General features: G+C 54.9%; 1 protein-coding gene across 4 annotated transcripts in view; it reads right to left on the bottom strand.

Annotated features, from left to right (window-relative positions):
- Positions 1 to 438: 438 nt before the first annotated feature.
- The window catches only part of JDP2 (Jun dimerization protein 2), a 39,054-nt gene continuing 22,484 nt past the window's right edge, over positions 439 to 17,008 (bottom strand). For 3 of the 4 annotated variants that reach the window (XM_058739719.1, XM_058739721.1, XM_058739720.1), the window contains exons 3-4: positions 8,161 to 8,265; positions 439 to 1,611 (exon numbers count right to left, since the gene is read on the bottom strand). In XM_058739719.1, coding sequence (XP_058595702.1) covers positions 1,426 to 1,611; positions 8,161 to 8,265 — 291 coding nt within the window. In that variant the 3' untranslated portion in view covers positions 439 to 1,425. Of the gene's footprint in view, positions 1,612 to 8,160; positions 8,266 to 10,999; positions 11,258 to 17,008 lie in introns of those variants that run through there. The other variant, XM_058739718.1, reaches the window with a different exon arrangement.

Raw genomic sequence — 17,008 nt, 5'->3', positions numbered from 1 at the left:
GGGGGCAAAGATGCCTACTTCACGCTGTCAAGAGTGAATGAAACTATGTGTGCTTGTCACATAGGAGGTCAACGAATGGGGGCTGCAAGGATTTAGCACAACTGTTAGCTCCACGAGCACAGGGCCTACCTAGATTTGTTTTATGCCTGGTGACCACTCGGCGCCTTGTGGAGCGCCTGGCCCACGCAGGACGGGCACTCAATCCACTTGGGGAGTGAGTGAATGAACGAAGGGAGTACCGCGGACTTCTTGAACCCCTCGAGCCTGAACTTCCTCATCTGTAAAATGGGCATATAAACACTCACCTGGGAGGGCTGTCGTGAAAACCAAGAGCCGCCAGCCGATGCGCGAAACATCCTCGGACACCGCACAGTGGGAGGCCCGCCGAGCGGGCCTCTCACCCCATTCCCTGGGCAGACACCACAAGAGGCGGCTGAGTAAGTAAGAGTAACGTTTACTGAGCGATACAGGACTGAGTACTGTGAAGGATTTACCAGGATGGAAACGCACCCCATGCCCGCCCCTGCCACCCCGACACCCAGAGACTACTACAGTACTTAGGAGTTACACACGACGGCCATAACTGCTGGATATCTGTTCGTAACAAACAAACCATAGCATATTTATACTATATCACATCGAGTGATTATAGAAATCCATATATATATTGCTTGTATAAAATCTTTTTTTTTTTGTAAAAAATATTAAAAAAAAAAAAAAAAAAAGAAAGTATAAAAAAAATGTGCAGTTGAAAAGCCCTGCCAGGACAGCCAGTCTGTAAACATTCAGTGAGTATGTGCTTTGGAAGGGCGCCCGCGCCTCGTGCCCACAGCAGACTCCAGCGGGGCCGTTGAGGGCGCGCCCCGGCTGCCGCTCCCGGGCAAGGCCGCGCTGGACCCACGGGGGCAGGGACGGCTGGGCCCCACGTGGCGCCCGCTCCAGCCTCGCATCAGGGTCAGGGGGGGCAGGGCTGGGGGCAGGCAGGCTGTGGTCCCACTCAGTTCCATCCCCAGCCGCGTGTTTGTTTGCAACTCATGGCTTTTCCTGGCTGCTCCGAGGTCCCTCGGTGGGTGCCCTGGCAGAGAGGCCATTTGGTTGGGTGTCTCTCTGGCCGGGGGCCTCTGTCCTGCCTCCTTCCAGCTGGGCCCCAGGCAGGACAGCCCCACCGTGGGTCTACTTTGGTCTCAGCGCTTGGTCCTTCTAGGTTTCGTCAGCCCGTTCTTCCCCTTGTGTGGCTGATGTGAGTTTCACAAAAAAGCCCGGCCAGCGCTGGCTGTGCTGAGCCTCATTGTAAAGTTTGTCATGCAGCAAGGAAGGGCCCTCTGGGACCCCTCGTCCTCCCCCCTCTTCCCAAATCCTCCTCCTCCTCCTCCTCCTCCTCCTCCTCCTCCTCCTCTTCCGCCTCTTCCTTCTCCCAGCCCATGGTCACTTCTTCTCTAGCTGCTCCAACAGCGGGTTCCCTTCTGATTCGGGGGTCTTGACGCTGTCCGTCCGGACGATGCAGGTGGGGCGATGCCGGTTCAGCATCAGAATGAGCTGCTGTCGCTCCTGCTTCAGCTCCTCGATCTGGGTCTTCAGCTCCGCATTCATGAGTTCCAGCCGCTCAGATTCCTGTGCACAGAAACAGGGACAGGGCTGTAAGCTCTCACTGGGGACCGGCACTACCTCTGGGGAGGTACAAGGCACTCCCAGCTGGCATTTGCCTGTTTTCTGCCTGCCAGCCTCCCACTGGAAGAGGCACAGGACCTGCTATTGAGCCCCCAGGCTCCCTGACTTTCTGCAGCAGTGGCCGTCACCCCTGTGACACCGGCCTGTGTCAAAGCGGGAAGGACCCAGGTTATATTCTGGGGCCAGCCTGGCTCATGTCCCACCTCCCTCCTCTCACTCAATCCACTCCAGCCACGGTGACTTCCTTGTAGTCGCTCAAATATGCCAATACTCTCCTGCCTCCGGGCTCTTGCCCAGGAAACAAAGGGTGGGAGAGGAATAGGGACCCAGGGGAACTAGAGCAGGTGCATGCAGGGTCCACAGGGGGTGGGAGGGGGCCCGCGGCTGGCAGTGCAGCGGCAAAGCGCTTTGATGTGTGATGTGTAAATGTACATTGGGGCTATGCTGGCCTGCAGGATCACTAAGCCCAGCGTGCTCATGTCATTCCTCCCCAAACGAGTACTTCCTATCAGTCCATAATCATTGAAACAGCCTCTTCGTTATCCCCTGTTATCTAGAAGCTTTGGCCACTGGGAGGCGATCAACTGTCACCCTTCTGGATCCAAAATAAAGTTTCCAATAGACCTCAAGTGAGATTCCCAATGAACTTCCAGCTCAGTTGGAGAGACTCCAGGGAAAAGAAGGAAGGAATGCTGGTGATTCTCTCTTGGGGAGGGCGGTGTGGGGGGGGGGGGGGGCGGGGTTGTGGGTTCAGAGTGTGGATGGATAGGCGATGAGCAGACCAATTCAGGGCTTAGGGGTCAAAGCGGTAAGACAGGAAGGCTTCGCCAGACTGTGTCTGAGAACTTACAACCCGGTCGAGAGTTGGGATTTACTCAAGGGCCAGCAAAGTTTCGGACCCAGTGGCTCTCGACTCAGAGCGATTTCGCCTGCCAGGAGACATTTGACAGCGTTCGGAGACAGTTTTGGTTGTGCCCCCCTGGGGAGGGTGGGTGCTACGGTGTCTAGTGGGTAGAGGCTAGGTATGCTCCTAAACCTCTTACAATGCCAGGGCGGCCCCGCAACAAGAACTCTCTAGACAAAATGTCAACAGGGCCGCGGTTGGGCAACCCATACCAGGCCAAGAACAAGCTGCGGTTGCAATCGCGCATGTGACAAAGGAGCTGGGTGACACTGGCTTGGGTCTGTGGGCTTGCCCCTCCGCCGGCGGGGCCAGGCTGGGCAGCCTCCTGCGGGGAGGCACCCCAGGCCGCCGTCCTCCTCATACCGGCTGGCCCGACTGAACTGCCACTTGGTCTGTCTCAGGGGTAACAGCACGAGTGCCTGGGGAGCTCAGAACTGCTAAGATGGGCAGTCCTCGGGACCAGACACTGGTCCTCGGGACCAGACTCCTCACTGAAGGAGAACGGCCCCCCAAAAAGGAAAAAAGCGCTCTGGGGGAAAACATTAAAAAGCAGCTATGGTGGTTTGGACCCAAGGAGGTGTGTGGATTCACACTCATTCATCATAGGAATGGGTGGCTCGGTCAGTTAAGCACCTGACTTGACTTCAGCTCAGGTCACGGTCTCACAGGTCAGGAGTTCAAGCCCCGCGTTGGGCTCTGCTCTGACAGGGAGGAGCCTGCCTGGGATTCTTTCTCTCCCTCTCTCTCTGCCCCTCCCCTGCTCGTGCCGCCACCCCCCCCCCCCCCCCCCCAAATGACAGACATTTTAAAAAGTTATTAAAATGTTAAAGTATATCATGGAATATCCTGCACTCGGACCGGCTGGCTGTCAGAAGGTAAGTGACTGCTTTTTAGTTTTATTTCCTTCTGTTTTCTTGGGTGGTGCTACATGTTTATTTATCGTGTAAGTAGAAGTTGACTTCAGAAGAACCATGATCATAGAAGTTGTCTGTGGTTTTATAACAGCAGTTAACCTGATCTGTTTTGCTAATTAATTGAGAAATGTGGGCTAGGATCTTCACATGTTAATTATGAAGTGAATAACTCTGCTTGCATTTATAGTTTTGCCTTCTGGTAGATATTTATTGCCCTAGAGAAAATGAAACCATTCGTTGTTTCCCGATAGATTGCAAGCGAGTGAACATTCTGTCTCTTCCACTAGGCTGACCAAAGGCAGGAGAAAAAATACAGGGCGAGGGGCTGGGTGTCCTGGTATTTCATCCTGGCTGTGTGACCTTGGCCAACTCAATTCCTTTCTCAAGGCCTCAGTCTCTTCCCAGAGAATATGATTGGCCTAGAGGACTTTAAGCATTAAGATTCTCTGATTTTAGGGGTGCCTGGGGGGGCTCAGTCGGTCGGGCATCCCTTTGGCTCAGGTCATGATCTCGCAGTCTGTGAGTTCAAGCCCCACGTCAGGCTCTGCGCTGACAGCTCAAAGCTTGGAGCCTACTTCAGGTTCTGTCTCCCTCTCTCTCTACGGGTCCCCCACTCACACTCTGTCTCTCTCTTTCAAAAATAAAATAAAAACATAAAAAAAAAAAGATTCTCTGATTTTATCTTTTAAAAAGTTACCCTAGGGGCGCCTGGGTGGCTCAGGCAGTTAAGTGTCCGACTTCGGCTCAAGTCATGATCGTGTGGTTCGTGAGTTCGAGCCCCGCGTCAGGCTCTGTGCTGACAGCTGGGAGCCTGGAGCCTGCTTCGGATTCTGTGTCTCCTTCTCTCTCTGCCCCTCCCCCCGCTGTGCTCACTTGCGCTCTCTCTCTCTCTCTCTCTCAACAATTAAAAAAAAAAGTTACCCTAATACACTTAAAATAGAGTTCTATTTCCCAATGTTTTTTGTAAGTATTGGGAAGAAGGCTGATGGCCTCTTCAGAGCCCAAAAGGCCTGTCTGAACTAAAATCCTACCTCTGCCACTTTAGCTATGTCACTGTGAACCATATTCCCCATGTCCCTGAGCCTGGGCAACCTGAACAGCGTGCTGGGCAGTAGAGGAAGCCCTGGGTTCTAGTCCTGCCTCAGCTGCTGCAGAATCTTGAGCAAACGTTCATCCCTCTGAGTCTCAGAATCCTCGTCAGGGGAGTGGGGGCTGCTTCGCCTCCCCTCCAGGGTCACCATCTCCTTGTGACCATCAAGGAAGGAATGGCCATGAAGAGTGCAGAGTGCCATGGGAGTGTGAGATGGGCTTCCTGCTACCAAAGCCCAGAGGATGAACCCGCGTTAGGCACGGCAGGTGCGACAGGTACAGAGGCCGGCGTTACAGAAGGGAGAAGCATAGGGACGCTGCTCCTGACTGCAGAGAGAGGAACTGCTGAGGTAGCCCTGGCTGCCTCAGGAACTCGGCTGGTCCAGGCAGGTGAACTCGGAGATGCTCTAAGAGTCTCCCAGGGTGCATCTAGATGTCCAGGGGTCAAGGATGGGAGAGTGACTTTTTACATCATATATACGTGTGTGTGTGTGTGTGTGTGTGTGTGTGTGTGTGTGTGTGTGTACATACACATATCCTTTTGTACCTCTGAGCCTTATAAATATTTTACCTGTTCAAAAATAAATTATAAGGGAGCCCTTCACATCTGTGGGCACTGGCTATCAACACAGCTATCTGCATCCATGTCCTAAACCTCTGTTACCAAGGCCAGAGGGGAAGAGAGGAGCACGGGCAGAGAGGGAGACTGGGCTTGAGTCCAGACTGAGCTGCCTAAACCCCCCTCCTAGACCCCGAGGCCACCAGGGACAGCATGACAGCCATGTAACCGGTCTTCCCGCTGCCCCAATCAGGATCAGCTTACATGGCTAGGACCTGGGGTCTGCCTGCCTGTCCATTCTCCCCCATGTACTCTAAACTCCAGCCACACTGACATTCTTTTCAATTCCTTAATCACATCCTTAAACACCTCTTGCCTCTGGCCTTTGCTTGCCCTGTTCCTGCTAACCCCTCCACCCTGTCCATCTGGTTAGCTCCTACTCCTCTGTCTCAATGAGCAGTCTTCCCTCAGCCTAGACTAGGATAGGGCCTCTCAGTGTGCTCTCACACCAGGCTTGCCCAACATAAGGCACAGGGTGCATTACCATTCCCCATTTTCTATCTGCTGTCCTCCTGCCTGCTGTGCAGCGGGTACTCACTAAACACTTATGGGATGGATGGATGGATGGACAGATGGACGGACGGACGGACGGATGGTCAAAGGAATGAATAAATCCCCGCTCTACTACTTGTTGGCAGTGTGACCTTGGACAAATAACTTGACCTCTTCTGAGATATAGGTCAGTCTCTAAAATGGGGGTAGACGGGGCACCCGGGTGGCTCAGTCGGTTAAGCATCTGACTTCGGCTCAGGTCATGATCTCACGGTTCGTGAGTTCGAGCCCCGCGTCGGGCTCTGTGCTGACAGCTCGGGGCCTGGAGCCTGCTTTGGACTCTGTGTCTCCCTCTCTCTCTGCCCTTCCCATGCTCATGCTCTGTCTCTTTCTGTCTCTCAATAATAAAGAAATGTTTAAAAAAATATAAAAAATAAATAAAATGGGGCTAGCCGATGTTTATCTCCCTGAAATGTTATAAGATTAAATGAGGCATGTGGCAATCCTGCATACAGTTGGTGCTCAGCAAATGTTTCTGGAATGTGACGAGCAGCTAGCACCATTCATTTGGCACTTTCACTGCCGCGGTGTGTGTTCGCTGGGCATATATCTTGCCTGCTAACTGGCTGACAATCCCTTGAAGGCAGGGAACTTGTCTGTTCCCTGCCATGCCTCACCCAGCTCTGCAGGCACTCTGGGCTGGAAATGAGGTGTGGGACACGCCATCCATCTTAAATGCCCGTGTGAGACCTGTGTCTTAGAAACTTCTTGAAAACTTAGAGCCCAGTGTCGGTCTACCATCTCTTTCGAGGAGGCTCAGCTCTAGGAGTCTGACTCCCACCTGGAATGGCCATCCCCCTGCCTTAGACGATCAGAGCCCCCAGGTGGACACACAGCCCCACGCTGTCTACACCTGTGACCCCAGATTTTCTCTCTGCCTGCTGCAAGCATGAGAAGAGACCCGTATATACCCCGGCATCAGAGAAAACCAGGGCCGAGTTGGCTAGTCTTCAGCTCCCACCAGAGAGACTGTGTCTGCTCCTTCCTGTGTGTCCCCCAGTGCTCCTAGCACAGTGCTGGGCATTTAGTACCTGCATGAAAATGCTTGTCAACAAATCGACGAGTGAAAGAATGAACAAATGAATGACTGAACGAACAAATGAACTGGAGCTAGCATAGAGCAGTGTTAAGAACAAATGCTTTGAGGGGCGCCTGGGTGGCTCGGTCGGTTAAGCGGCCGACTTCGGCTCAGGTCATGATCTCGTGGTCCGTGAGTTCGAGCCCCGCATCGGGCTCTGGGCTGACAGCTCAGAGCCTGGAGCCTGTTTCGGATTCTGTGTCTCCCTCTCGCTGACCCTCCCCTGTTCATGCTCTGTCTCTCTCTGTCTCAAAAATAAATAAAAACGTTAAAAAAAAAAAAAAGAACAAATGCTTTGAAGTTAGCCTCGGGCTGGAATCTCAGCTCTACCACTCAGTTGCTGAGGGCCCTGGGCAAGGAACTTAACCTCACCATGCCTTAGTTTCCCCATCTGTAGAAAGAAAATAATGAGGGTACCTACCTCATACAGTTATCGTGCCAACACAGAGATAACATACAGCAGTCCACACACTGCCCAACTTTACAAATGTTAGCAACGCCGTTAACTGTTGCATGCTATAGAACAGAATGGGGCCCACGGTATTATTATCGTTATATATGGTTACAGTTATCATTTAGTAATGAACAAGGGATCCGGAATGCGGAGGCTGGAGACTACCAGCCTGGACTGATTAGCTTTCTGGTCATGTCCCTTCACTGCCATCTACCATTTTTGAGAAGCAGCAAAGGCCTAAGAGATGGGACTCAGGGGAGAAAGAACAAACACCCTGATTGGCACCTTCCAAATGGAAGGTCGGGGACGGGCTCTGAGGGCGGGGGTGGGGGTGGGGGGTAGGCTCTGCTGGCCTTTGGGTGCAGAGCTGACCTCTGGTCCCTGGAGGCAGCAGCTCGGGGGTCGTGTTCAGTGGGGCTGAGGCCAGCCAGATGGGACGCAGGGCTGGAAGAGCCTCTGTCCACCGCTCACACGCAGGGCATGGCGCCGTCACCTACGTCGTTAGCATCCACCCTAGACAACTTTGGCAGCCACCAGGCCTTTGAAGCGGGGACCACTTCGCAGTCCTGGGCCATCTGGGCCAATAAGCACCAGCGTCTGACCTGGTAGAGGGGAGCTGGCTCCTCCCACCTTCTCTGGCAGTCAGGGATCTGGGTGGGCCGGACCCGCTCCCCGCTGCCCTTGGTTATCTTGGTTCAGGGAAAGGGCACTGGATGGAAGGCAGGCCAGAACAGGGGGTCGCGGCTGCTTGGGCAGACGGCCAGCAGGCACACACTGATTCCGTGGGCTTTGGTGACGACACACGTCTCCTGGCCCACGAGTGCACAAGCCCGCTCCGAAGGACGAGACAGGTGCCCCGCCCTGGCCAGCTGCCCTGCTCACCCGCTGCAGGAACTCCGTCCGCTCCTTCTTCTTGTTCCGGCATCGGGCTGCCGCCACTTTGTTCTTCTCCCGGCGCCTTTTCCTTCGCTCCTCTTCTTCATCTAGCTGTGAGGGCACAGAGCCGCGGATTAGACATCCAGGCGGGCCTGGAGCACCGCTTCCCTCCTGACACAGACGGCAGATGGACACTGTCCCCCGCAGTGAGGGAGCCATCCCTGTCTGCCAGCCCACTGGCTTCCCTGCTGGTGGGTTGGAAACGCTTCCCAGCCAGCCCACGGATCCTCTTAGAGCAGGTGGGCAAACCTGGGAGGGGTCGGTGTCTCAGGAGGGCCGGGCCGCCTGGGTTCTGCCAGAGTTCAGGAGGCACCAAGCCCGGCAAGTCTATTCACACGGAGGTGACACCCAGCGGGTGGTGACGGCCCCGTTCTCTTGCCCAGCCCAAGCCTTCTGGGCACTATTTTCCAGGCCAGTGGTTCCCAGGCACTCCTTTAAAAAATGCCTTGGGCATGGACATAGATTTCACATTCTACCCCCACACACTTCCGCCTCCCCGAGGTACCTTCGCCCTGCCTCTTGGTCCTTCCAGACGCTCTGATCTACCTCCTGGTGCTAGTAAACAGCACCCCCCCCCGCCCCCCTATCTCTCCTCACCCGGGTTTGGTCCTTTTCGCTGCTTCTGCAGGTTGTCCCCCACGATACCCGCCCTGTATCCCAGGATGCCAGGGCTCCCCCAAGTGCCCTGCACGGACACAAGCAGAGGGGCCTCCCGAGTCTCCGGGTTTGCTTGCTTCTCCCCCAGGATACATTAGAAAATTCACCACGCATAAAATAGGGCCCATTAAGTGGGAAGGGAGAAACTCACTGCCCACCAGCCCTGACCCCAGCAGGATCACTTCGAGGTGGTGCCTCTTGCTGTCTGTTAGCTACCAGGAGAATCCGGAGGACACACAGGACCAGCTGGGCCGGGGGACAGCCTGGAGTCAGAGGCCACTAGAGAAGTCATTGGATTGCCCTGGCCTTGCCAACTCTCTCACTTCTTGAGCCAGTGGGGGTGAATCTGGCAGCCTGAGGCCTGGAACAAGGTCTCAGCTGAGAGGGCTCCAGGCCAGGAAAATAAACACCCTCTCTGTGCACTCCCAGCATGCTCTAGGAGCTTAGGACCGAGGGCCTGGCCGGAGACCAGCACCCACGGCCATCGGCACAGGTCCTGGTAATACAACCTTCTCCTTCTCCACCACCTCTGAGTTTCTCCCTGACCTGCCCCACCCCTCCTGGGAGGCTGGCTGGAGAGGCAGCTTGTCAACACGGCCACACCCAAGCACCTCCCGGCCCCTTGGCCTCCCTTGAAATAGAACCAGAAGTGACAGCACCTCTGGCTGACCCGTATCTGGGAAAATAGAAACCTGGACAAAATTGATTCCACCCAACCTCAACCTCACCCCCACCAGGGCCGAGGTAACCGTGACGACAGGCAGAGGGAAGGAACTGGAGGAAGTGGCCGGCAGTGCAATCTCCCCTCGGCCAGGAGGGTTTGCCCACAAACTGCCAAGGTGATGTGTGCAACCTGGGCACTGCCGGGCTCGCGGGGTCCGGAGCAACCCTGGCTTCTGGCAGAGCAGCCGTTTCCTGGGAGACGCCACCTCTGTCCTCCGAGACCCAGCTCCCCGCCCCAGCCCTGCACAAAGCCGCTGGCAAACGGAAGCTGCGCCATCCGGCTGCGGATGCAAAGAGGCTCAACTGGGCCAGGCCGATGGCCGCGCTGGGGGCTTTCCAGCCCCCCTGTCCAGCCTTATCCGTCCCCTCCAGCCATCGCCTTCTCCCCACATATCTCCCCCTTCTCCAAGCCAGCTGGGCCCTCCTGACATAACCTTCCTCTCCTCCTTGGGAGACTCTTATTCAACCTTCGAGAGCAAATGTCACCTCCTCCAGGAAGGCACTTTTGACTCCCCAGACAGAATCGGCTGCTTTTCCTGTGCTGTTACAGGACTTTGAGTCCCCTGCTTTCAGGGTCTCTATCGTATCCCATCATAGTTCTCTGTGTATGCAGGTATCTGTGTTCCCTGCTGAAGGACGGGGGACCCGAGCATCCCCAACACCTGGATAGCACTTAATAGGGGGCTCAGCAAATGTCAGCCACATGAATGAGTGAAATAAACGATTCCAGGGAAAGGTGGCACAGGTTTGGATTCTGTGATTATAAAAGCAAGCTATTGCCTGTGTTTGCCTCTGCATAAGATTTTCCCCAGTGCCAATAAGGGGCCTTTGCTGCCAGGGATGGTCTCTTCTGTCTGTCTTCAGGAGCCCAGCAAAGCGTGGGGGTTGCATCCTGTCTTCCCCAGAAGCACAATGACCAAAGACAGAGTCGCGGCCGGGGGCAGGCCCCCCGGTGGCTGTGGCAGGTCCGCAGGAATCCCGAACAGGCACGGACACACTCCAGGCTGTGCACTGAAGCCTAAATACCCCCTAAAGTTCCACAGCCATCAGCGGCCTCCACGCCCGTCCCCAGGCCTCTCCTGCCCCCACGCTCCACCTCAGCTGACATCTCCCAATAAGGCAAGAAATGGCCCCAAAGCCCCATTACCACACCTTCCCCAGTGACACTGTGCTACATGTTCCCCAAATCCTCTTGCCGCCACGTAAGAGCCGCCTGAGGAGTTCTGGAAACCAGCTGCTGGAGTCCCGCCAGAAAGAAGAGGGGGGCTGGGCAGTGCCCCTCAGCCCTCTCATCCCCACGGGCCAACTGTGGCCCAGGCCTGGGAGCTCTGTGTCCCCTGCCTGGGACACCTCCCGGCCCCCACCCCCACCCCCGCCGCTAGCCTCCTCCAGTTCCTTCTCTCACCACAGTCCCAAGGCTGCGGCCCCCGCTCCTTGACGTTCCCGAGTCTCTAAAACATTTGGCCATGAGGGGGTGAGACGGCAGAGTGTTGTCGCCACACACAGCGGGGACGTCTAAAACCGGAACCCCAAAATGGGGCATGATGATTTGTTGCTGCAGACGCAGTTGGAAGAACAAGAATGTTTGAGGAGGAGGCTGCTTGACGCCCAATACATTTAAAGACCCATGAGATGAAGGCCTGCTCTCAAACATAGCTCTGGCTCTGTTTTCCCCCAGTTCCCAGGAAGCCCTGGGGCAAAGCTGGCCATGCACTGGGGTGGGGAGGGAGGGGGAGCCCTGTGCCACACTTCACATTGGAGGGACAGGCTAGGGGGCTCACGGCCAAGGGGAGCCTCCGGTCGAGCAGTCCCTCCTCACATGGCCCGTTCCCAAGGCCCTGCTTGTGAGCCCCCGGCCACAGCTGACTGGAGCAGGTGCGAACGGCTGACCAGGAGGGGCTGTATTCACTGAACTTGGACCGCTGGACTGAGGGACCAGCGGCTTCAGCCACGTGTCCAGAGAAGGGGAGCAATCAGGCTGCGATGCTTGCAGATGGGCAGAAGAAACCAAAGACGGTGCGGCAGGAAGGAAACAAACCCTCAGCTACGGAGGGGAGTCAGAGAGACAAAAAGAAGGAATGGCAGACAGAGAGAAAAGCAGGGCCTGGGCCAGGGTGCCGCCAGTGAGGTGCCCAGGACACGCACCTAAGGAGACACTCACTCCAGAGCTCACGCAGGGGCAGGGTCGGCACCCAAGACCGACTGCCTCCTTAAATGCTGTGCGCTGGGCGTCTGGCTCACCTCACCCTGGTCCAGGCCCTGAAAAACAGAGGGAGCTCCAGGCTGAGAAGGCGAAGCGGAGACAGAGAAGAAAGAGAGAGCAGAGAGAGACAAAGATGGGTGGAGAGAGACAGAGAGGCGGCGCCATTAGAAAGAGAAACACCCAGAGGCATGAACAGAGGTCAGTGGTGAAGACAGGCCGAGTGAAAAGACTGAAAGCACACACCGAGGAAGAAACTATCTCAATCCTCCTGATTCCACCACTGGAGGGGCCTAGGATTCCTGCGCCTTGAGTCCGTGATGCATACCCCTGAGTCTATCCTGAAAAATTCTTCCTCTGGCCTGGAGGGAGTTTGAGAAGGTTTCTGCCTCTTGCAACTGAAAGATGCCCATGTCTCACAAGAGCTTGAGCAAACAGAGGTGGTTCGTCTTGGTACGTATCCAGTCCTCTGGGCTAGGGGTCTCAGCAGGTTAAATGGCTTCAGTGAGCCGAGGACAGTCCTATTACCCTCCCCACTTTTACACATGACAAAACTAAAGATATCAAGGCTGCGCAGAAGGTCAGTGGCAGCTTGAAATCCGGGCCTTTTGGCCCCAGGGCCCAAGAGCCTCCTGCTCTTTGAAGGGCTGCTGGTCTATGTGTGCCCCACACACATATGGTAATACGCCCCCTGTCCTTTCAGCTCTGGCCTGGTGATGGGATTGTAAGTAGCAACAGAAGCTTCTGACTCTGACGACAATGACCGTGTTGTTTTTCCCTATTCGGTCTTTTAAAATAAAAACAATTTATTGCCCAAGTAACACTGAATGTGTAACATTAAAGCTGACTGGTTTACGGGGGCCGGCGGGGGGGTGGTGCGCCTGGGTGGCTCAGTGGGTTAAGCATCTGACTCTTGGTTTTGGCTCAGGTCATGATCTCACGGTTTGTGGGATCGAGCCCCGCATCGGGCTCTGCACTGACAGTGCAGAGCCTGCTTGGGATTCTCTCTCTCCCTCTCTCTCTGCCCCTCCCCTGATCATGTGTATGTACTCTCTCTCTCTCTCTCTCTCTCTCTGTCTCTCTCTCTCAAAAATAAATAAACGCTTAAAAAAAAAAAGCTGACTGGTTTACGGGAGGGGCCTCCTCCACACCTCTCCTACAGGCCGCATGGCTTTCACATGGTGGCAACCTCCTCCCAGATTTGATTTTGAATTCTGATATTTCACAAGCATTTCCAACAAGATATCTTGTGGGACCCACAAAGAGATAAGATGAGAAAGACTAATGATACTTGTTAACCTGAGGCACTGAAACTGCGGACACTCTTACATGGACAAAGCAATATAAAGGCAAGAGCAATAAAGCTGGTGACAAGCAGAAGTTGGGGGAGGGGACCCAGGACAAACCCCCAGCACTCACCAGAGCAGAGAAGGTCTGAAAGGCTTTATCTTGCACTAAGGACGCAAGCAGGGACGCAGAGAACCAGGCTCAGCTGAGACACGTGGCATCAGGGTCGTCAGCACGCACTTTGGGGTCTAAGAGGTCTATGTGGTCTGAGAGGAGCACCGACTGTGTGCTCCTGGGCAAGTCACTTGGCCTCTCTGAGCCTCTGCTCCCCACCTGCGTGGGGAAGGCACCGAGCCCTGCCGCACAAGGCTATAACAGGACTAAGTGCCAATCTCAAGCCTGGGACATAGGAAGCGTGCTGTAAGTGCCAGATCCTGGGCCCGCCTTCCCAGGTGAGGCAGAAAGCAAGCTTGGGGCACGCCCAGCCTCCCCCAAGGGCAGAATCTGGCACAGGAGACCTGGGCCGGAGGGCAGGCTGGGGGTGCCTCAAGGCACACGAGTTGTCAATGAGCAGGCCCGGAGCAACAGCGGCCTGGCAGCCTCAAAATCTAGCCCTGGCCAGGCCCACCAGGGTCCCCCCCCCCCGCTCCCACCCCCCCCCAGGAGCCACACTGCACAGAGGAGCCACATTTCAACACCAGGGACCCATGAGCACCCTGGGAAGTAAACACCCAAATACCAAACATACCAGACATTCCCCCACATAAACACGGCTGCGCTGAGCCCCGGGGCTGCGGTTCCACACCACTCCCCTGTCCAGCCACGCATCAGCAAAGTAGGGCAGTCCAGGGGCGAGACGTCCACAAGCCAGCCTGGCCAGGCCTACAACCCCAAGGGGAAGAAGGAGGAAACCCCAGGGGCCTCTGTCCAACACCCCTCCTGCCCCCATGCACCCTGCAGGGGCCAGGCCTTCCCCATCAGCATCTCCCTAGGGCTGAGCTGTTGGCAGCCGTTTCCCCTCTAGCCCTGTCTTCTCCGGCAAGCCCCCCCTCTCTAAACAACCATGGCCTGGACCTCAGCTGTGAAATACTTGGGCAGTTTCAGTGAGCAGTGGGCAGAGCTGTAAGACAAAATTCAAGCCAAATGGTCAGTCTAAGGCTCGAGTTGCAAACTCAAGTCACTTCCTGGGGCCAAGCAAGTAACGTTAGCAAGGGAAGGGGGCTGGATGGGGCTGTGGCCTGCAGAAGGGACCCCCCAGCCGGCCTCACGTGAGCAGCGCAGACTCAGCATTGCCAAATCTTCCAAGTTTTCAAGCCTAACTGAACATACGGGGTTTTAAGTAAAATCTCCCAATTTTTAATGTTGGCAACAAATTCCATCTTGGAAAGGACACTTCGTGGGCCACACATCTGTGGGCTGCACCAGCCCATGGGCGGCTGATTTATGACCCCAGCAAGCGACAGACCCTGGCAGGGTTGGTCATCAGACACCTAGTTCTAGTCACCTAGATGCCCTATTCTGTGACCGTGGGCCAATCAATTCATCTCTCCCGTCCTGTGGCTCATCTTTGATAAACACAATAGCTCCTACTTCTCACTAACCTTCAAACGCCCTTGTAAGGTGGGCTTCATTTTACAGCTGAGGAAACAAGGTGATGTGTCTGCCAGAAGTCGCCAGGCCAAGAACAGACAGGGGTTCAACTCCATTACATCATGCTGCCTTCCAACAGTGGGCTGGACTAAACTCTCCCCCAAGTTCTGTCTAGCTCTGACATCCCTGGGTTTCTCTTCACCCAACCTTCTAAGAGCAATGTTGGCTTGATTGAGGGGAGAGGGAGGGGGTTGTGGGGAGGACATCTTTTCCCTTTTAAGGAGTTTCAGAAATAGTCGCTTCACAGACTCTTAGAGCCAGAAAGGAGAAGCCCCTAGGCCAAGTCTTGGATTTTACACATGAGGAAACTGAGTCCTGGGAAGGAAGTGGATTGCTCCAAGGCTCACACTTGAGGGCAGGGCCTGGGTCACTGCTGAGTCAGCCTCCCTGGGCCTTTGGGCTCCACCTGACTTCCTCTTTCTGGAGTTTTCTATGCTCTGGATGAACAGCACTAACCTCGTCTGTCCCCCTCCTACTTCTCTGACCTCTCCTTTTCTGTCTCTTGCCCAGGACCCTCTTCCTGTCCCTTTCAGGCCAATGTCTCCTGGGGTCCTATCCTTGACCTGCTGCTTTTCTCGCTCCATGTGTACTGCCTATGGTTTATCATTTTCCTCTACCTATGTGGTTTCAACTACCATTTATATATGAAAGCCAAACAGTTCTTTATGATCAGGACAAAACATCTAGCTGCCAGCTGGATGTTCAGTCTGGATGTCCCTCAGCCCTTCAAAGTCTTTATCCTCAACTGGCTACTTCCTGTCTCTTCTCCACCCCAGGCTGGCACCACCCGTTCACTGGACTTAGACACGCAGCCCTCCCCCAACCTGTCCTTCTCTTTATCTCTTATTTTGACTCTTCAGGCCATCCAGTTCTACATCCTAAATCCTCCTGATATCTGCTCCCCACTCGCCATCCCCATTCCAGGCTTCTTTCTACCTCCTGACCCTACATGACCATTCTCTATCTCAGCCATCGAAGGGATCTTTCTAAAACACAAATCTGATCCAGTTACTTACTCCTCATTACCTTCAGGAGAGAGCTCAAGCTCCTTCATGTGTCACGCGAGGGTGCCTGTGACTTGGCCCCATGTGTTGTGGTCTTTGCTCCCGTCCATCCAACCCTACACTCCATGTTCCTGCAACCCTGAGCCTCTCATATCCCACACTTACTTGGCCACATGCCTTTGCCCCTGCTGTTTCCTTGGCTTGCTCTCACCCTCTGCATTCAGCTCAAGCATCACCACCTACAGGAAGGCCTCCGTGGTTCTCATCGCTTCCAGGCTGGGGAGGTGTCCCTTTGCTCTGGGCTCCCATAGATCTCTGAGCTTATCGTGGCCCCCACTGTGCTGTATTGCTGTATTCTGTCCTCAGTTTCTGCCCCCTCCACTAAACTGGGAGTTCCATGAGAGCAGAAATCTGTGTCTTGTTGATTTTTTTAATTGTTTTTAATGTTTATTTATTTTTGTTTTTTTTTTTTTTAATTTTTTTTTCAACGTTTTTTATTTATTTTTGGGACAGAGAGAGACAGAGCATGAACGGGGGAGGGGTAGAGAGAGAGGGAGACACAGAATCGGAAACAGGCTCCAGGCTCCGAGCCATCAGCCCAGAGCCTGACGCGGGGCTCGAACTCACGGACCGCGAGATCGTGACCTGGCTGAAGTCGGACACTTAACCGACTGCGCCACCCAGGCGCCCCAATGTTTATTTATTTTTGAGAGAGAGAGAGAGACCACAAGGGCAGAGAGAGAGGGAGACACAGAATCCAAAGCAGGCTTCAGGTTCCATGCTGTCAGCCCAGAGCCTGATGTGGGCTCAAACTCACGAACCATGAGATCATGACCTGAGCTGAAGTCGGACACTTAACCAACTGAGCCACCCGGGCACCCCTGTGTCTTGGCGATTTTGTGTGTGTTCTGTACCTTGCCGAGTTTGCAGCCACCCGGAGTGCTCAATAAATGTGTGCTAAAGGGAGGCCTGATCCACAGAGCTGGTGACCTGGGCAAGACTCCTGACTCCCAGCCTGGTGTGGAGGACCAGGACTTCACTCCAGATGCCCCCCAAGGCCAGGGTATGATCAAACACATTCCCCTATGAACAAACCCACATAGTGGAAGCCGTGCTCACTCAAAGCATCACACCAGCCCAGCCAACCACCGGGTGAAGGCTCTGAACAACAGCTGCCAGAGGCAATGGCTTCACCTGCCAAGATGATTCACTCAGCTCTGGTGACTGGGGGCACAGGTGGGTGGGCAATTGCTCAGTGCACTCAGCATCTACA

The sequence above is a fragment of the Neofelis nebulosa genome, chromosome 7 (genome assembly GCF_028018385.1).
Source record: "Neofelis nebulosa isolate mNeoNeb1 chromosome 7, mNeoNeb1.pri, whole genome shotgun sequence".
In the NCBI taxonomy this organism is placed as follows: Eukaryota; Metazoa; Chordata; class Mammalia; order Carnivora; family Felidae; genus Neofelis; species Neofelis nebulosa.
Note: the sequence above shows the minus strand (reverse complement) of the source record. Positions and strands in the feature narration are given on the sequence as shown.